Source organism: Chanos chanos, chromosome 10 (genome assembly GCF_902362185.1).
Source record: "Chanos chanos chromosome 10, fChaCha1.1, whole genome shotgun sequence".
Taxonomy (NCBI): Eukaryota; Metazoa; Chordata; class Actinopteri; order Gonorynchiformes; family Chanidae; genus Chanos; species Chanos chanos.
Genome location: NC_044504.1, coordinates 30,708,555 through 30,729,713, shown reverse-complemented (window position 1 = coordinate 30,729,713; position 21,159 = coordinate 30,708,555). Strand labels below are relative to the sequence as shown.

Genomic DNA, 21,159 nt, shown 5'->3' with positions numbered 1-21,159 from the left:
GCGAGCATTTCCTTGCATGCCAGCGTAATGAAAAGTGCTGACCAGGCAGACCAAAAGGTAATGGTGGAGAGGTCACTTGAGAGTAATCAATTAAGTCTGTGCTCCTTTTTCTCTTTTTGATGGCCAAGTTCTGCATGTCAGCATCACTCAAAGAGAGCCCAGAGAGCAAGTGGATAAGAATTACAAAAGGGCGCTCCTTATATAAACACTGACATTAATACACCTCGGATACTGAGCGAACCTCTCCGAGAAGAAAATCTAAGGGTTTTTGTGACTAAGAAATGATTCATTGGTCGAAGACTCTTCGCTCAAGCCTTTTAAATTTCATTTTGTTTTCCCTCAGAATTTAAGGATGTGCTTGTAAAAAGCTCTTTGGTGTGATTTAAAATGGTGTAAACACTGTTTATTAACTTAAAATCTGAGTGCTGTTGGTAGTTGAGCCTCCGGGGTTAATCTGTTGAAAAGACTCTTTCTGCTGAAATATTGCCCAAATGTGAGTGATTCAGCATTAGCTGCTCGGTCAGGCTCTCCAAACACTAAGAGTCGCAAGACAGGCTCCAGAATGAACCGATTCCTGTAAATAATTGCTCCAACAGGACTTCAAACATTTTCCCATCATATCTTTTCAATTCTTGTCTATCTCCATGCATGCAAAATACACTACATAAGCAGCTTAATTATTTGCTAGGTCCCATAGTACAAATCATACATTCCTTTGGTCTGAATGAAAATTTGCTGGTTTAAAAAAGATGTTGTAAATACAAACAGTTCATTTGACTGATGAGAATTGCATTCAGTACTCATCTATACAGATGCAATAGTAAAAGATATCAAAAATTGTCTGTTCTCGATACAGTAATTTATCTGCAGTTTTACACTATTGGATCTGCCACTGCAAAGCACAAAATATTTCTGTGATAAATTCATTGCTCTAGGAAGCATGTCTGTGATACACCTGCAGTGACTGTCAGTTTAAATTTTACTGTTTTCAACAGAGATTAATTTCTGAGACACCCCTACCCAACCAACCCCCCCCCCCCCCCCCCCAACCACACACACACACACACACACACACACACCCTCTAACCAACTCTCACTAGACCTCATCTAGTTCCTTGACCACATATAACTACTTACATACAAGTACACAGTGGTTAATTGCCCCATTACCAAAGTAAAGCGATCCCTTCCTCTCCCCTCCCGTTCTCTTCCCCCGCCACTCTCCTGAGATCATCTCTCTTGCCAAAACTGCAAGGCCAAACAGAAACATTGTCTCTCTATGGCCTGTTTGCAGCCAGAGTGGGGATGTTGGACTCCAGTAATAGCCAGTCTTTCCCGCTGGGCTCTTCAAAATTGGATTAGCTGTACTTATTGGCTTCCTTGGTTACACGTCCAATTTGTCCACACTTATCGGCGCGAAACAGTCAGAAGACTGCCGATACAGTGGCTAAAGAGCTGACTTTAGCCCCTGTGTGTTAGCTTTTTTCCACCTCAGTTTTGGGACTGGTGAAAAAGATGCAAATGAAACTACCACGATGAACATTTTTGAGAAAGGGGCTGCATTTAAAACACAGCTGGACAGTTTGAAACATAAAGAAAATTTGGGTAAGAATAACTTACTTAACTAATAATATTCTTCTTAATATTTGACATTTCAGATAAATCGCCAAATGCTGCAGACAGCAGTTTTTCGGTAGCAAGGCGGTATAACAATTTATAACAAAGGTTTATATAAAGGTTGAAAATATATTAATTTAAATCATATTACTGAAAACTGTTGAACTGAAATGCATTCTGATGCCAATGCATTTACCTACGAGCCTCAGGGGGATGCCGGATCTTACACAAGGTATAAGAAAAAAATCCTTGTACATGTTGTGAAGGCGGAGTAAATTGGGTTTGCTCTCATTTCGCACTTATTCCAATTCATTCACCTCATTTATTTTGGCCAAAGAAACCCTGCTTGACTCTTCCATGAAACAATTAAATTAATATGGGCACAGAGTGAAGAACACATACAGAGCCCACATTTGTCTGGCTTTTTCTCCGCATGGCCACCTTTTTCAATTATTCAGCCACTCTCATTTTAGCTAGCACATATTGGGCTCCTTGACTGACAGGAAGAAGGAACTGCACAGCAAGGCTCAGCTTAAATGAAGCCTTGCCCTGTACAGTGTGTAGCCGGCTCATTTTCTCTGCATCTCTCTCAGTAAAACTGAAACTCAGGGTGAAACATATTGTTTTTCTTATTATGTCCAGCTCAGCATGTCAGCAGTCAGTGTAAATAGTTTTATGTGGTTTTCTGGACTTTCCCCGGTTTCATATGTGCACAGGCGGCTTGAAGACCGCAGGATCTCAGCAGAAATGTGTGAGGTTTTAAGGAGCAACAGGAAAGACACAAAATGTATGGAACTGTAAACATCTCGTAATTTTAGCCACCCTTTAACAGTGTGATTCAGGGAAAAGCAATGAAAATCAGCGGAGCCAACATGAGACCTATATGACTTGTTAGTTAAAGAGTGTGTTTCTAAGCCACCACATTAAAACTAACACAGTAAACTTGCATTACTGTATAAGTGGTACGTTACAGCACTGGCCCTTGGAAAGGATATATCCAGGATACATCTAAGCTAAAATAGTTACCATTTGTGACATACTCTATGAACACCCAAAACTCATTTATATGCAGCAGAAAGGAATCTTATGAGCTTTCTAATGATTACAAAATTATGTCTCACTCTGCTGTAGATGTTGACTGAGCTGTCGGTCCATTACCTGTTGGGTGCTATAAAACCATGTTTTTGATAGAAATCCTTTGACATTTTCAAGCTAAATAATTTCCAATTAGCTGGAGCCACTGCACACCTGCACCCACTCTTCATGCAACAGTGAAATTTGGTACCTTTTTGACACAAGTCTATGAATTGTGAGGACTGACAAAACATGTAAAAACCTATTTTTTTCATACAACCAGAGCTGGTTCTGAATTCTGGACAATGGACAAGTAAAATTGGACAAAACCGTAAAAAAGCAAAAGCAATTTGCAAATTAGAGCTAGTGATATCGGGCTGAGTCTGATAGATTATTTAGCATTTAAAACAATTATCACTATTGCCATGTAATAACATTAATACATTTTATTTCAGTTCAATAATATGAAATTATGTTAAAATACAGCAACATCTTTCAGTCATGAAGTGGTTTAGCATAGTTACCCTGAGGTTGTCTGCTGGGATGGTAAACCTGCAGGTCAAATGGCTGAGCACTGGTCTTTTGGATCACAGTCACATTGCTGCCGGTCCACTTGTTTGCCCTGGCTAAGGTGTTGGTCCTCCAGTCAGTCCAGTAAACACTTCCCCCAAAGAGCGATACAGCGAAGGGGTGTGACAGGTATTCATGGCCCCTCAGGATCTCGATGACCCCTGTGCCGTCGTACAAAGCTGAATAGATGGCATCTGAGCTGTGGGGAGGACAACCAAGAATAAGTGAAGCTGATATTTTTTCTCTTCTGCCATACCAGTGAAGCACAGCGATTGTTGACAACTGTTGACACAGATGATAAATATCCCCCGGGGAGTCACATTTATCGTCGTGTCAGTCAAGTGATTGCAAAACAAGAGCAAGGGAGATGAAAGGAGGCATAGGAAATCCATTTCTATTCCTTAATGCATCTGTTTCCTTTAGAAGTGAGTGCAAAAAGGAATGTGTTTGAAAGATTAAAAGTAATTTTGCAGCTATAACTCTCTAATCACAATTCAGAGAGAGTCGGAGTTTCATTAGTGAACCACAGTATTCATATGCAAACTGAATCTGCTTTTGCATAGCATTTGATTAACAGCATCTCTGTTTATCCATGGTCAACAATGTGGAAATACAGGAGCCACAGAGTAGAACAGTAGAACAGAGTGAAATTTACATATGTGATGTAGCAAACAAAGATCTTTACAGTGTTGATCAATCACAATTAATGCAAGTTGTTTTAAAATATATCTTTGATTCTCCTTAAAGTTTTAGTGACATTTTAAAACAAAGCAAAACAAAACAAAACAAAAAAAAATAAAAAACAAAAACAAAACAAAACAAACAAACAAACAAAAAAAAGAGGAAAAAACAAAACAAAGTCAAAATCATGTTTAATGGAACACTCATGTTTTGAGCAGAAAAGTGAGGGTAAAGAGATTTATCCTCACAATTCAATGATGTGGACCACCCATTGCACATGTGCGTCTTGAGGAAGAGCGAGTAATAAAAATATCCTTCTATATATTGGCGCTATCAGTGAGTGTAAAACACACCTCTGCCAATAACTGGTGCATTACTTAAAATTATCACGGACCACGTTTTCATGTAAATCAAGACCATACCATTCAAAATGATCTATCTACAGGCCATGAAAAAAGAAAGAATAAATGTATTTGCCTACCGAGCATCTGTCCACACTATCCTTTTCTCCAGATGGTCTAGGGTAAGTCCATTTGGCCATGCTCCTATTTCCATGTCCTTAAAGACCACATGCCTCCCTCCACCGCTCATGGAAGCAGCCTCTATCCGAGGGAAAGTAGCATCCCAGTCTGTCCAGAAAAGTATCCTACAGAGAAGGAAGCCAGGGACACACAAAAAAATTCATGAGCCGTGTTACAGTTTCAGGGCTATACAAAACTGACGTTTGTTCTGCCATGCCCCCTGTACGCTTGCTTGTCCATAAGGACAGATTACATCTCACTGTTCAGGTTAAAATGTATAGCTCCAAAAACAAAGCATAATACTGACACCCATCCATAAGCATGCCAAAACATTATGCTACTCAGTCTGTGTAAAGTCAATACCCCTCTGTCTCTTGAGACAGAGCAAGACAAACCAGGTGCTAAGGATTCAATAATAAGCAAATAGGGCTGAAATACTACTAATACGAGGTACTTTCATCTTGGTCAATATTTTTACTCATTGGATCAAGCACTTGAATCAATAGTCCATTCATCTAAGTGTGTAGAGCAACTGCTAATTACATTAATGGAATATCTATCCAGAGCAGAATGTACAGCAACCAAAGCCAACTGAAAAGTCTTACTACAGCCATGTTAGCGAGGCAAAACAGGAGTGAGACATTATAGTGTTAGTCCTTCAAGAAAAATGTATGGATGTTATTTAATCCTTTTTATTTGCAATCTCTGTCCAAACACATGAATTTAAATCATTTTAAGAAGTGCCACTGCTTCTCTGTGAAATTGATTTCAGATTATCAATCAGAGTGAGCAAATCAGGATCCAGCAAAAGAGTTTCCAGTGTCATCTAAAAGTGTGCCAACATTTGCTCTGTCTTGCAAGCAGAGATACTGCAATGTATTCTCTCAGGGGTCGCCTGTGGCACTCTGCAGAAATTATTTCTGCTCTTTTGGATGGGCAACATAAGCCATGGGAGTGTTCCCTATTCATTTACAATGCCAATGAGCATTTTCCCTGAATGCTGCTGAGAACAGAAATTGACTATTCTCAGCTTATGTTGTCATTTTTTAAGCATTATCTCTATATGGTGCCTTGAGACACTGGAGACTGAAGAGTTCCAGCAGCACTAAGCAAAGAGTGAGGTTAAGAAAGAAACAGAATAAATGGAGAGCTGTAGAGAAAGAAGTAAACACGGAGGCGCAGCATGTCATCCTCGACACACAAGTCATTAGTAATTGATGACAACCAAACAAGTTGTCTAACACGTGATGGGTGATATAAATGTTAAAATGAAATATTTGTGGTGCGTGCGTCAAGATGTAGAGCATGCTGTTAATATTTCAGGGCACCTACTTTAAGATAGAAACTTAAATTGATCTAATGCATACCCTTGGCCTGGATCAAGTGCGAGGGCTCGAGGATGCTCCATGCCACCGGCAATCAGCGTGGTCCGCATATCTCCATTGAGTTTTGCCACTTCAATCTGGTCCAGGTTGCTGTCAATCCAGTAAAGATTTCCTGCGATCCAATCCACAGCTAAGCCTTCTGGAGTGGCCAGGCCATGCTGAACAACCACCTCAATGCCAGTAACACCTGCAAAATGGACACCATTAAACATCTGCATAGGAATGATGGAATTAAATGCGTCTCCAAAATCGCACTAATGTTCTGTGCTTGGTATGTGCGTTTATCTGAAAAATGGTCTCCTCCTTACCAGTTATGAGGAAAAACAGACTGACAGTTAAACAATAAAAGGCCTCCGAGGTCTCCTACACTCCAACTATATCCATTTATTCTCAACCATGTAACACTTTTTTGACATAAGAAAAAGATTCAAGACAACCATGATGGAAATGGATTCTGGCACTTAGGGCCTTTGCACTGGTGGGTTTGCTCAAAGCATTAGCAACGAACAATGTTAAATAGTCACCCAGAGATGCACCAAGCTCCTCTGACACAGCAGAGTGCAATTAATTTCTTTAAAAGTTACAGTATATGGCTGGGCTCAGAGAAAACGCGTTGTGTTCTAATGGTGGAGGAGAAGTATGACCCTGAGCTCATTTATCCCTACTCCTGGATGGAGCAGATACAGTACCTCCAGTGTCTGAGAGCTTCCCCCTGTAGATCTTATCTTCCACCACGTCCGTCCAGTAGAGCAGGCTGAGACTGAAGTGGAAATCGAGAGCAATGGTGTTTCTCAAGCCTGGTACAAGTAGACTATAGTCACGCTTGTGAAGATCTATTCGTCTGATCTCATGTCGGATGGAGAAGATAATGAACGCATCAAAAGGGTCTGGCATAGGGCAAAGAGTCAAAGTAAGAAGCCAATGGAAATTAATGGAAAATCTGCTTTGATTTTTCTTTTATATAACATTTTTAAACAGTTACATTGTGTTATTTAAGCTCCCACCAGTAGATATTGTCCAAGTTACTAAATGTAAAGCATTCATCCACTAACAAAAATGTGCACGTGATTAAATGTATCTGTGATGCTTGCCAGCATCACACCAATATATTCATTAATATGTTGTTTACCTGTACTGTAGCAGCTCTCTCCATCTGGCTCAAGTCTCCATCCAGGGTAGCAGGAGCATTTCACAGTGGTCTTGTATTGCTCGCATGTTTGGCTGCATTTCAGATGTCTTGTGCAATAGTCGACTGCCTCACATGTCCTGTTGTCCGTACCAAGATGCAGACCCGTGGGACAGTAACACACCGCACCTTTACCAGGTACCACCACGCACTCATGACTGCAACCTCCGTTACCCTGCAAACATTTCTCTAGGAAGAGAAAAATGAAATTCAGGGTTAACACTTGAGGAACGGCTTCTTATAATACTTAAAATAATATCTGAAACACAACTGAACTTGAAAGAAACAAGGGAACATACAAAGAAAAAGATAAACAACAACAACAAATCAGTGATATTTACCATTTACGTCATTGCATTTCTCATGTGTGCAGGAGTGGGGGATTTAATATTATGAATTAATGGCCTTTATAACAGAAAACTGAAAGAAAAAATGTAGTAGAATAGAACATAAAGTGTTTCTCTGTCTTTCCATTAGCACAGGCATAAATGCATTTACGCTCATCACTCCTGGCTAATTAACATTAGCAGACAGGTGTGGCAATCGAGAAATTCAATAACTTCACATATTATTGGACAGATATTCTTGTTATCAAGACACTGAAGAGGTGTGATGCTGAATTATAGACAAGGGCTAACTTAACAGTTGAACTCAAACAGAATGACCGTGTGGGAGATATCTTTGTACCTTTCAAAGCTTTGAACATTATAGAAACAGAGTCTATTGCGGTATCTCTCTGAGATTAGACAAGAAACTCGCTTCTCTTCTCTTTAATGCTTATATTCATCTTTCATTGTGAAGGAGAAAAATATATTTTCTTTCCTCCTGAAGGCATCTTTGCCTTGTTAGAGAAATGGAGGTCTAGAAAAAAAATAGTTAAGAAAGGTTTAGTTAAAGGACAGGGAGAAGAAGAAGAAGAAGAAGAAGAAGAAGAAGAAGAAGAAGAAGAAGAAGAAGAAGGAGGAGAAGAAGAAGAAGAAGAAGAAGAAGAAGAAGAAGAAGAAGAAGAAGAAGAGGAAGAAGAAGATGAAAAATTGCCGACAATGATAGTACTCCAAGGTCCTTTTGCTTCCAGTGATTAAGATGAGCCCCTGTGCATTGACAAGAAAGAATTGAATTTTCTCCACAGGGGCCCTTCAGGTCTTTGTGGAGGAGCAGGGCAGCCTCCTCCAAAAGGTTACAGCCAGTGAAGGAGCCATGCTGTGCTGGCACGAATCAATCAGCCCCTCAAGGTCCTGCTCTACGATCTAATTGGCTATGAGGTGCCTGTGCAACGCAGGCTCCTTTTTCAGAGTGGATATCACGCATATTCCTCAACCTCCAGGCTGAGACTCCCACGCGTTTCTTTGGGTACTGTGCCAAAATGGACTGAAATGTTTGCCTTGCCTCCATTTGAAAGGATTATAATTCACACTAGACCCCCTGCTTTGCAACTGTACATCAAGCAAACTGGTTTCTCAAACGCAATTTTAGTCAGCTTATTCTTTATATTTCCCCTCATCTACAGTAGTCTCACAGAGAGAACATATGTTGGTGTTCCATTACACTCTTTCAAGGATATAGAGTACTAAAGAATGAAAACAGTCCTCAAGGGAAATGTAGCACTGCTATAAAAACTATCTCCAGGGTCTGTGCTTCCAAACAGAGGTGAACAGAATAAACATTGACTTGTTGAGGGAGGTAGATTGCTTTGAGCATTGTTTTGTATACAACAGGATGGATGCATTGTCCTTTTATTGTGCTGCTTTCCTAGTGACACTGGATGACAAAGTGTTTTCTTCACAGAAAACAAACCAAGAAACAAACAACAACAATAATAGCAACAACAACAACACAACATAATAATCTTATGATGCACAAACCCCTGCCCTATACCTACTAAGTGCTGTCAAGGATAGTGGAATGATTACTAAAGCCCCTTTAACACATGCACCGCAACCCTAAAATGATCTAGACTCTAACCAGAGGGGCTGTATGTATGAATACAAATATCTGCATCAGTCAGATTGGATCCTAAACAGACTTTATTCTACCAGCCCCCTAGTACAAAGTCCGTTGTATGTTCGACTGAGTCCATGTGCAAACAGAGCAAATTAAAGTCCAGAGAATGCACGGCGAGCAAGTGGGCGTGTTGATGCCATTTCTAACATGCCACTGGCACGAGACTGGAGGAAAACAGAAGCGTCATTTACGCGAATACGCCAACGGAAATGTCTAACTAGAAAGACAACGAGATTCAGGAACTTTTGTAAGGACCGACGCTGAAATCGTCAGACAAAAGTCGGTTGCCTCGTTCGCCATTTTTTGATGTGTTGTAAACAAAACACTGTAATTTTCGCAGCGTAATTTTTGTGTCACATCCGGCCTCCTGCATGGTCTACCCGGGTGCCACCCCTCGCCTAAACCAAACAGAGTATTTTGAGTGGGTGAGAACTCGTCTGACACTGACAGCCTCCTGTTGTGTGCTACATGTGTGAAAGGGCAACTTCGGACAAAATGCGAACCGGATTCTGCGGACATGTGAAAATGCTTATGAAATAAGGTGAAACTACAAAATAACATTTATTTATTTTCACACCTAAATATATAGGGTATAAATGTTCCCAGGCAGTCAGACATAAAGACACTCAGCCACCTTTGTGTTTTGTAGCTGGGGACTCAAAAGTAAAAGAACATTGTAAGAAAAACCATTGAGTGGCACAGGGCAATAACCCCGATGTCACAGACCATCAGCAGAAGCCATAATGCAACTGAAAAACACTCTGTGTTTAGTCACACTCAGTGGTTTGCCTAACATACTCACCACAGAAAGGACCCTCATCTGATTGGTCAGCACAGTCGCTCTTCCCATCACAGATCTTTTCAGGGGACAAGCACATGGACATGTCATTGGCACAAGGCTGCTTGGGTGGCTTACAGAGGGAGGATTCACAGGATTCCTCATCTGAGCGGTCCTCACAGTCAACGTCGCCATCACACACCCAACTCTTGCTGATGCACTTCCCTAGAGACGCAATTCACAGCTGAGTCTCAGATTGCACCAAGATGTGTGCATGCTAGCAGGTGAACTGATATTCACACAGAAAATAACACTATAACTATAACACTATAGAAAGGTGTGAACAGGGTGTGAAAAAAGGGTGTATAATATTGACAGAGAAAGAAAGGGTGTGCCGCTGCAAGGTGTAGATAAATAGATGACAAAAACAAAACAAGCCTGTTGATTTTCATTTGGCATTTAGAATTAATGGTAATCTCTTTATACTTCCTTAATAAAAACATACGTTAAAATAATAAACCACAGAGGGATAACCTTACTGATAATCATGTGTGGGGACATGCGTGTGATGACTGTAGGGCACAGTTTTGTTAGTTATGTCTCCTAATTAGAAGACTGAAAAACAAGCGAGCATTCTTCTGTCTGTTTAGGAGCTTCAACAAAGAGACTGTCTAACAGTGGCCTTGACAGGGTGAAGGATCAGCATCAAAATGCAAAAGAAACAAAACAACAAAAGTAAGTGAAATCTTTCAAGAGATTGTGAATTCATGACTTGCTTATCAGAAATTGGCTTTAGGCCTATGCAACAGGAAAGTGACCAAGTCTATCTAACTGATTAAGTGTATCTTTAGTACTGGTTAAGAACTAGTGATAGGTTACAAATTAAACAAAAGATATTCTTCAAAAAAGACATTGGTTCAAGAAAGACTTTTAGAGAGATTTAACATACCACAAGACAGCAAAAACAAGAATCAGTGTATGCAAAAGCTTAGCAGAGAACTATAAAACGTCATTATGTAATTATGGAAATTCCAAAACAGTCATCATGTGATAAGAGCAATTAATGGTTTTGATCCTAAGTCACAAATTAAGCGTTTCTGCCCGCAACATCAACAGTATCACATATGCAAAGCAATGTATGCTGCTGAGTCAGTTACTGATACCCTTACTGATTGTGTCTGCAGGAAGCTGACACAAACCTGACTCTCTGCAGGTAAATTTGGCCGAAGGGTCACACATTCTTCTGGTACCCATACAGTTGGTCTCATCACTTCCGTCCTCGCAGTCTTTGTCGCCATCACAGCGCCAGCGCTCAGGGATACAGGTCCCATCGGCGCGACAGTGAAACTCCTCCCCTCCACATTCTATTGGAGGCAATGCTGCAAGATAAAAGCCAACACACTTGGACGTCATCATGGTCGTGGGAATACTCACCAACAACTTGTTTGTGATAAATTAAAGAGAAATTTTACTTAAAAAGAACACACACTTTCAATCTGCCTTTTACCCCTATCATCCTGCATTATTTTAATTTAGCATTTGCAGCTGCACTGGAATATCTTCTGATTCCACCCTAGGGCACATCATTGGTGCTGTGACTCAAGGTCCTCAGGTGTTTCGGGTCTTTCAACATCAGACACCCTCATCCAGGTGACCCAGCTGAGGTTGATCAAGCCTCAGCTTGTAAGCTAGCAGCAAAATCCCACAAATCCCCTCTCTTGGTTCAGAGCCATCTGGAGGCTTTCTCTGCAGACTCTGTGTTGTTATAGATGACCTTCATACCCCACCTGGCGAGCCTTGCAGAGGGACTGCCCTGTCAAGCCTCTGCATCCAACCTCCACCGGCAAGCACCTGGCCCTCCAGCCTTGTCAGTGTCAGTTGCTAACCAAGCCTTCATTCTTCTCCTTCCAATCGCAGACCTCCTACATGCTTTCTTCTCATGGCTCTGTTAGGTTCAGCAAGACGATAAACTTTGATGACTTCAGGATAGTGTCAGGTTGGAGCATGGCCTGCTTATATGCTGGAGAGACTTGAGTTGCCAGTCCAAGTCTGCAATCAACTGCCAGCCCTGTGTGTTGTTGAGAAACCCCACAGCTACATGAGGTGAGGACCTCTGTTCCTCTCTAGCTCTGATAAATGTGATGAACTGCTCCGTGGGTTTTGTTCTCCAGCAAAAAGCAGACACTCGGTTGCTGCTGATAGAACTACACATGGCCTTCACAATGGTCTTGAGCACTTGGTCATGTCATCAGTCGTTCCAATCTTCCTCCAGAGCCTTTGGATAGCAGCTTGGGATGTGTCTGTGGGTCCCCATTTTATAGCATGGGGGGTATACTTGCTATTTCTGCCAGGTCCTAAAAGTGCTATGAAGACATCAGAAAAACTCAAAGCAGTGTTGTTTTCCCCACTAAAAGTCAGTCCATATGACTTCCTCTCTGCTACACGCTCCTATTTTGTCCAGACACCTTCCTGCCTTATCCCCACTGCTCTGCTGGACCTCTCCTCCTCAATGACTACTCTCACCTCATTTTGGACCAACTGCCTCCACTCCCTTCCCCAGGCCCTCTCACAGAGGGTAGGATCCTACTCCCACCCTTCCTCTGGTTGTTATCCCCACCAAGACTCCGTGGCATAGTTGTGACTCCAACTTGTCCACTGCATCCTCCACTCTACAGTTCATGCCAGTCTTAATTGTCACTGTTGCCCCAGAGACTTCATGGTCACTTGACTATCTATATTGCAGCACCTCCCTTGCACGCAAGATTTTGAACTCCTCTTTGATGGACCTCTGCGAGCCTCAGCTTGCAGGTATTGCCGTTGAGGGGCATACCAAACTCCTTGGCATACCAAGCCATCCTAGGTAGCAATTTACTCTCCTCCTGAGGTCTCAAATGATAGAAATTGGAAACTCATAGCAGGGCAGTGGCCATAGGATCCTCAGTAAAATACCATGCTGGTAGATCCATGCCTTGAATTTACCTGGGAGGGCAGTCTTGTTGACATGTTTCATCCACCCCTTCAGCACCTAACACATGCTCTTTATCGATGCTGAGTCTCTTAGGCTGCCACTGAAAATCTTTGCAGTCCTCTCATCTTGCATGATATCTTGCACGTTGCACAAGCTCACATGGTACATGTTCCTTGCTCTTTTTTTCTTTTTTTTTTGAGGGGAGGAGGGCATTTACTCAGTTGACAAAGCCTCTTTTTCATACAGACAAGTACTCCATGCCTCATTTGTACTGCATTTTTTAAAACCACAGGTGTTCCGTAAGCTCCCCTTGTACTGAGAGTACAAACTACCCTCGGAATCAAGCTAATATGCAGCCCAATACAATAGTAATGTTTTTATATACATTCTAAACAAAATGACCTGTGAAGGCAAACTCTTTGCTTGAGTCCTTTCTTAAATAAGGGCCATGTACTGTTCCATTGTGTATTCAGATACGCAGGTTACCCTGTGAGGAGTGCTCCAGTGTAGGAGATAGGGAGTCGGACAGCCCATCTGAGAGTTTTGGAAGCTGACGATCTCCGTTAGGAGATGCTTTGATAAATGGCTCCTTCATTACTGAGACAAGCAAGTGACGTGAATGCATCTGAGGGCTCCAGTTCAGCATTCAGAGGTAATTACAACAGATTAAAAGATTCAAATCTGTAGAGGCATTCTCTACTGGGCAAAGATAAGATTGGAACTGCCGAGTGTGAGAAAAGAGAGAGAAAGTTTCCAACATATAAACCCCACATTGGCTACATTGCACTCTGCCAATTATGATTGTCTTTGACTCGATCGCTATCTTTTGGGTCTTTATGTATGGTTTAATAATTAGCCTTGTTGGATATATGCTCTACATATGGGGAAATAACATCAGTCTTATTAATCTTATTAATGTATTAATCTTTTTTGCACATAGAGGTTTAAAAAAAAACTGTTAAGTAGGATGGATGTGTTGGTATTACTTACAGACCTATTTCCCAGTTAATCTTAAAAAAGTAATACCCTAATTGCTAATGGTTTATTCATACCTATGCACCTGAATACCTACAAGTTGAGTCAGTCCTACTTTTTGCTCACCAGGTATTGCACCAACACAGGTCACATTCTCATCACTGAAGTCTCCACAGTCATTGTCTCCATCACAGGCCCAGTGGTCTGGGATGCATCGGCCATTGGTGCATCGGAATTGGGTGTCAGAGCAGGAGCGGATGCAGCCCACTTCATCACTGCCATCCCCACAGTCATCATCTGCAAATGCAGTATACTGAGATCAGGGGACCAGTGAGACTTCTGCAGACACCGTTACAATTACAGTGCTCAGCCACCTCCAGGGTTTTATTGCCTCTTTCCGCTGAGCTGACCTTGCACTGACCACAGCTGTTAGAGGCGCTTAAAAAGCATCTTGAGTTGAAGAGCGAGAAAGCACTGTAAGCGCTCACAAATGAGAGGAGTTGAGACCTAAAAGGGTGACAGTGCAGCTACTGTGCAACTTGTTCCATTAGGACAAGTCCAAAAAGAAGTACCAACATAAGTGTACAAAAGTGTGGATAAAACACAATTATATAAGTGACATGAACTCCCAGATTAACTGACTTGAATATCATATCAGTAGCATCAGTAGTATCACATGTGATCAGTTAGGGACAATGAATTCTTAAGAACACATCTACTACTTTAAAATGATATACAACAACAACAACAGCAACGACAAAAAAGACACAATTGTACTTTGTACAAGGGAGAAATGTGAAGACCTGTTGACTGATAGCATGTATAAAAACATTTGGGAAAGGTTTGAATGGGGTATAGTTGATACTACAAACTGTACCTACACATGATTCAGGTTCCTTACAGTGTGCTTACCTGAATCACAACGCCAGTTCATGCTGATGCATCTCCCATTGGCACAGCTGAATTGTGCGAGAGAATCACATGTTGGGAAAGCTGTAGACAGACATAAGGAAACTGAGAACCACAAAACTACAAAGACAGTCAGAACGCCTATACAAATTTATCAACATCTGCTTGATACACGGTAAAGCAGACCATTTTTCATCCCACAGTCAGCTTCTGAAATACTGCAAATAGTTTGTTCTGTCATAACTCGTTCTGCTATGCTAATGGATGCAATTTCAAGTCCTTTGTGTGCACAACATGTAGCAGCCTCCTGCTAGTTGATGTTTTTTTTTGCTTCTTTCCTCCCTCATGTTCTCCAAAGCAAATTAAGGACCAAGAGAGAAAAGAAATAGCTAGGCCATTCTATGGGGTCTTACAACAGGTACTGTGGATTCAAGAGACCAAATCACACTGAAGGTCATGCAAAATGTCAAAGTGAATTATTGGTATTTTCAAGCTGAGGGCAATGAAAAATAAGCTACAAACCACTATAGGAGCATAAAGCTTGCTGCAGTGGAAGAAAAAAAGTATAAGGCAAAGCAATGGAGCAAAAAGGCAATATGAGGCCATTGGTCAGATATCATAGACCATCATCATTTAAAACTGTTTACATGTCTTAAATCTAACAATACATTTTCATGCTGCTTTGCTTTTGTGTATTGGGATTAACTGGCTTTATTTTTCATTGTTTATTTTTCGTAGACTGATAGAAAAATCAGGAGACCCGCAGTTCTAAAAAAAATATATAAATATCCATTAAGATAAATTCTGGATGTTGCACTGGAGAACTCTGAGTGACCTGCAATAAAACAAAAAAAAGCAAACAAACAAACAAAAAACATATCCATTCATACATAACTGCACAATAGCAAGGTCTTTGGTTTGTGCATGAATTTACAAATGTGTCCATGGTGACTGCAAACGAACTCTGCCCAATCTTGTGTTTCTGTATACAAATGGGAGCACGCCTCAGAAATGTCTGATCGAGGCATCACAAACATACGAAAATCTTGTAGTTTTCAGTATTTAACTTTACATTTATCTGTAAATCACTCAATTGCCGAAGAACAATGAATCAATATAGTATTATTTTAACCAGAATGACTTTCTGTTAAGATTTTGTTGGGATTTTAAAAGTGCATGTACAGCGTATTATTAAGTTAATGCATTATACAAAATGATTCGGTAGTTCAAAGTCTCAGACTTTGTATCTCTTCAAACCGAGTGTATGTGATGCAGTTGCTGTGTGGATCAGTGAGTATGGTTTGTGCTTATTGACATTTTTTACTTGAAATCTACCCTTGGGACAGCTAATGTTGGAGTTCTAGGAGAAAAGAGAAGGAGATCCAGGTAAGTTGCTGAAAAGACTGCTGTGAAAAATAAAGTGAGTTCTGCTTACTGACTAGGTCAGGGCTCAAAACTGATGTCTGAAAATTCTCCTGAAATTTCATTTAAAACTCCAAAAAGAGATATGTTGAGAGATGGGGTTATTTATAAACTAGTGGGTAAAAATGTTATAAAATAACATTTTTATAAATCAAATGCTGAACATAGACACCTCTGCAATAATTTAAGTCCTGCCATTAGAACCAGTCAGACTTGATATGAGGGGGACAAAAAAAGAATATTTTCTCTTTTTTTATGTATTCTGACAAAACGTTTAGTGATAAGAATCCAAACAAATCAGCATTTGACGTGGAGTGACAGCACATGCAGCGGGAAACAAATTAGCACCTTTCTAATTAGCCAGCATCTGCTCGTTATTGCCTTGTGTGATCCTCCATAGCTTCAACAAAAATTCTCCGGCAGACCAAGTCAGTAACACCTAAAATAGAATAAAGCTTTGGACTTACCGCAAGGAAAATCCAAGTTCTTGCTCAGATCCAATTTTTTTTTTTTTTTTTAACTGAGAGTCCATAATATTTTTGTGAAAGAACCCCTAGCAGATACCAGGTGTAAACTCACTGCTGCACTGATATGGGCCACGTGCACAAATGAATCAGACGTGTCATTTCTCTATAAGTTTGCATTAAGTATAGTGCCTCATCATGGAAGCCACTGACATAGCAATTTGGTTCTCATTCTCATACATAACTTACACTGGTGCTCAGGCCTGGATTCGCTAAAGTACGATGATATTGCTGAAAATGAGAATTATAGTTCAACATTATGAAAAGAAAAGTCATAATTTTAAAACTTTTTACAGCTATTACTGCTTTTATTTTCAACTTTTTCCAACAAGAGTCCTTCCACTGCAAGATTATGATGAGAATAATCTTTTGAATACAGAGTTATAAAAAAATTACTGGAGCCATGGTAAGCCTTGAACGATTCCAGTTTGATTGCTCTGATTCAGATAGCATACAGTTTGTATTGCTTGAAATCAGATTTTGGAACACATCCGTGACCCAGGCCAGAACAGAAAAAAACTCCATGTGATGCATTTCTGTTTATGGCAATCCACATAAATCTGATTTGCATCACATAAGAACAAAATAATCAGACTTATCACATTTAGCTGTAGAGTTAACGTAGAATGAAACATTTTCCTGAATTTTATTTTCCTTTGGTTTCATAATGTTCTGGTCTGCAAAGAAGGATCAAGTCAGCTGAAAGTGAAAAGTTCCTTAACCTGGAACAAATAATTTATCTATCTAATCTATTTAACAATTTCAGCAGAAGGCTTTTAAAATGATGTAACAGATGTAATATTCACGATATTATACAAGAAAGATGTAACTACTTTAATTGGCACTGACACATTAACTATGACTGTGCATTACTAACTTTTGATGGCAGAGCTATGAACACGTTATGATGACAAACTAAGCTCTAACTCAGGAGCCAAGTGACAAAGACAATTAAAACAATTACAACTTTATATTATGCAGAATGGCAGAATGTCCAGGGCTCAGATGTGAATTGTATCACTGAATGCATTTCAGAGACACATAATTCAGAAGTATGTAACTGGTTCTACCATGTTTGATGACATTCACTTAGACAAAGATTCCCAGTAAAAGTGCTATCACAATCACAATGCATTCAGCTACATATGCCGTCAATACCAAGCCACTGAGATATTCCACTGGGCAACGTAAATAAGTGACCAATCCAAGAAGGGAGGGTGAACATTAGTTTGTGGTATCAGAAACTAATTACATGGACAATCAATTTAAGAGATGAAACTGTCGAAGGAAAGGAAAGGAAAGGAAAGGAATGGACAGGACAGGACAGGAGAGGACAGAACAGTACAGGAGAACACAGGACAGGACAGGACAGGACAGGAGAGGAGAGGAGAGGACAAGATAGGAGAGGACAGGACAGGACAGGACAAGATAGGAGAGGACAGGACAGGACAAGACAGGACAGGACAGGACAGGAACAACATGCCAGAACCAAAGCTATCCTTTTGATTTCTGAAATGTCCTCCTCCCAACATTTTCAGAAAACATTCAATTTTCTAAGAAAATGTAAAGGGTTTTTGTTTGTTTGTTTGTTTGTTTGTTTTTGTCTTTAGAAATGCTCCTTTTGCAATCTTACTTCTACAGGAAAGACTGGGATATTGCTGGACCAGTAATAGTTTTGAATGCTTAGTCAATGGTACTGTAACTGGATTTCTTGAGGTAAATAAATAAGAACACCAAGCACCATGTGCACAAATAACATTGACCATAATCACAAACTAGACTTCGTGAGAGCTAAAACACCAGTGTTCAGCTTGAATTCTTTTCCTGAGGCTCCATACTACTCCCACATAGAGCAACATAATCTTAATTATTACTCAACTGAACTGTAGAGAATATGAACACACAGTCGCCAGTAAAGTCCTTCAATGATCAAATATATTACAGAAATGCTAGATTCCTCTTTATCTATGTAACGACTGCATCACAGTCCTCACTCTCAAATATCCATGGGTATTTTCAGACCTGCTTTGCATGTGTGTAAGCACACAATACAGATCATGGAGCTTTCTGAAATAAAGAAAATAAATAAGAAATAGCTAAGCAGTTGAATCAGTCATAACAGTGAAGGCATACACCTTTGCATTGAGCTTAAAATTCATTGTCATAACACCACAGGTGATAAATACGCAGTGCAGCAGTAGTGAAAGCTGAGTTAGGGAAGTAGAAAGACTCCAGCCGTGCTCAAGAAATCTCTCACAACAGTAAGGCAGAGAGAGGCCTTTTTTTTTCAGCTCAGCTTGATTATGATTAAGTGAAGCCAAGCGTGCACTCTAATTACTGCTTACACTGTGGCTGTTTGTGTGGCAGTGTACCGAGGCAGCTTAAGACACAGCAGAGGTAACAAAGAAGATTGCACTTCGTGCAGTTTATAACATTTGATTGGGGAGTTTTCAGTATGTGTTGCCTTTGCCCCATAGTGAGATCCTGAAACAGGTGAAAGACATTATTTTAAAAGCCCATTTAGGTCCAACTCATGGAGTAATCCATTAAAAAGAATCTTTAAAAAAAAGCAGTGAACATGACATCCTGTTCTGTTTTCAGTTTTTCTATCATTCATTCATTCATTTAGTTAGTTATTTAGTTAGTTTGTTAGTTAACTAGTTGGTTAGCTAGGTATGGGAGATTGGAAGAAGAGAAAACTGTTAAAAATATAGTTCTTAAAAAAGTAATTTGTGAGGAAATAAAGCCAGAGTACAATGCATAGTCCTCTTAGCTCTGTAGGTTTCACTGCTTTGGTGTCTCTTCAGAGTAACAGTGGATACGCTAAGGGACTCAGATATATGTGAGCCTTCACATTTACACTTTTGCTGCTCTTATTGCTTACTTAGATATAACACAGTTCAGTTGGAAATGGATTATGAGGCCTAAGAGAAGAAGCAACCCTGCTTAGCACAAAAAGCATTGCTTAAAGCAACACCACTGAAGGAGTGGTTTTACATCACCACTCGGCACCTTGGTAGCTTCTAAGGTTTGTTTTGAATAGTCAAGACACAATGTGAATTCACAGTGGGAACTCTTTCTGAGCCATTTCCTGTGAATACTCAACACTATTTCCTCTCCTCTGCTTTACAGTTCTGGGATGTGGTTGTGGTACCTTTTTCAGCTTTCAGCATCATGAAATCAATTGAAGGATTTGTATTACCACCGCACTCTTAAAAGCTCAGCATCTATGTGTACTCCACACAAGACCGCACTTCCCAGTCCCCCACTCCCCACCTCTCCCCCTTTCTCTCTAGATCTCTGATTATGTTCTACATGCATAGACTTGTAGATTTTGCTTGGTTAAGCATGTACAGAATACTGATGCACACAGCTTTGAGAAGAAACCAAAAGCAGGTTGCAGTCAGGCAATGGCGGTTTCGCTCTGAGCCAACTCAGGTTTTAAATGACAATGATTTTGCATCTGCTGGTCATTCTATGCTGACTGCTCTGGGCAGTCAGAGGTTACATGAAAAAAAGACAAAGCTGGGGGGTGGGGTGTTCACAGTAGTATTATTCTGACTCACCACAGGAAGTAGATTCATCAGACATGTCTCCACAGTCATCGTCACGGTCACAACGCCAGGCTTCGGGAACACAGCGGCCATTAGCACATTGAAACTGGCTAGGCTGGCAGGCCTGGGCTGGAAGGATCACATTGGAATCATCACTCCATTTTATCAGATTTAAATTAACTCTACGGATGTTTATGTAACATTTTTTTATTAAGCACTTTTTCAACGTTAATATCATTTTTAGAAAACAGCAGGTACGAAAGCTCTATAAAACAGCATCTTATTACAAATAATCGTAACAAGTGTTAAAATAACCATAATGGTGGCAAAACAATCCTGAAAAAAGCACGATTCTGGTAAATTTGCTATGCTGTTGCTAATGAGAAGGATTAGAAACCGCTTTGAATCCAGCAATATAATTTTATTAGTTCCCATTTACAATTATTTTAGTTTGATCACCTCATATAAGAGGTGTCTAAGAGGGCAGTTTGGAGGCACTGCAAAACCTCCATATTTCGCTCCCAAACATTTTGTGTAATTTCGAGTGTTGCATGTTGTAATATTGGAAATTGCATATTGTAACTCATGTTGTAATAAATTTCAATATCAAGACACTAGTAGAGGTGTAGAGAGATATCATTGTCTGTATCTGTATTTGTATCTGTTCAACCAACAAAACTGTAAGTATCTACGTTGGGACAGCAGGCCAGAAGTGGGTGTGGTTTATAGCGGAAGTCACATTAAATCGGGGTAAACATTGTATTTTCTAACCTAATATTTATTGGCAATGCAAATTGTGCCTTTACAGCATTAAATTGATTTAATATTAGCATACAATTAATAATGAAACATACTTTCACATCGCCATACTGTACTTATCTCTCTCTCTCTCTCTCTTTTTTTTTTTAACTAAACTAAGTTTTATGAACTGTCTGAACCCCACCACCACTACCCCTTTAACTGAGGGACATTGAACAACCAGAAACTGAAAAAA

The 21,159-nt window shown here is 40.2% G+C and overlaps 1 protein-coding gene across 1 annotated transcript in view; it reads right to left on the bottom strand.

Moving 5' to 3' along the window:
- lrp1bb (low density lipoprotein receptor-related protein 1Bb) overlaps window positions 1–21,159 on the bottom strand; it is a 205,316-nt gene that overhangs the window by 76,170 nt on the left and 107,987 nt on the right. The window contains exons 17-26 of the mRNA XM_030785828.1: window positions 20,178–20,294; window positions 14,669–14,749; window positions 13,883–14,053; window positions 11,013–11,192; window positions 9,838–10,038; window positions 6,978–7,223; window positions 6,538–6,735; window positions 5,831–6,035; window positions 4,424–4,588; window positions 3,216–3,460 (exon numbers count right to left, since the gene is read on the bottom strand). Of these exons, the coding sequence (XP_030641688.1) occupies window positions 3,216–3,460; window positions 4,424–4,588; window positions 5,831–6,035; window positions 6,538–6,735; window positions 6,978–7,223; window positions 9,838–10,038; window positions 11,013–11,192; window positions 13,883–14,053; window positions 14,669–14,749; window positions 20,178–20,294 (1,809 nt within the window). The remainder of the gene's footprint in view (window positions 1–3,215; window positions 3,461–4,423; window positions 4,589–5,830; window positions 6,036–6,537; window positions 6,736–6,977; window positions 7,224–9,837; window positions 10,039–11,012; window positions 11,193–13,882; window positions 14,054–14,668; window positions 14,750–20,177; window positions 20,295–21,159) is intronic.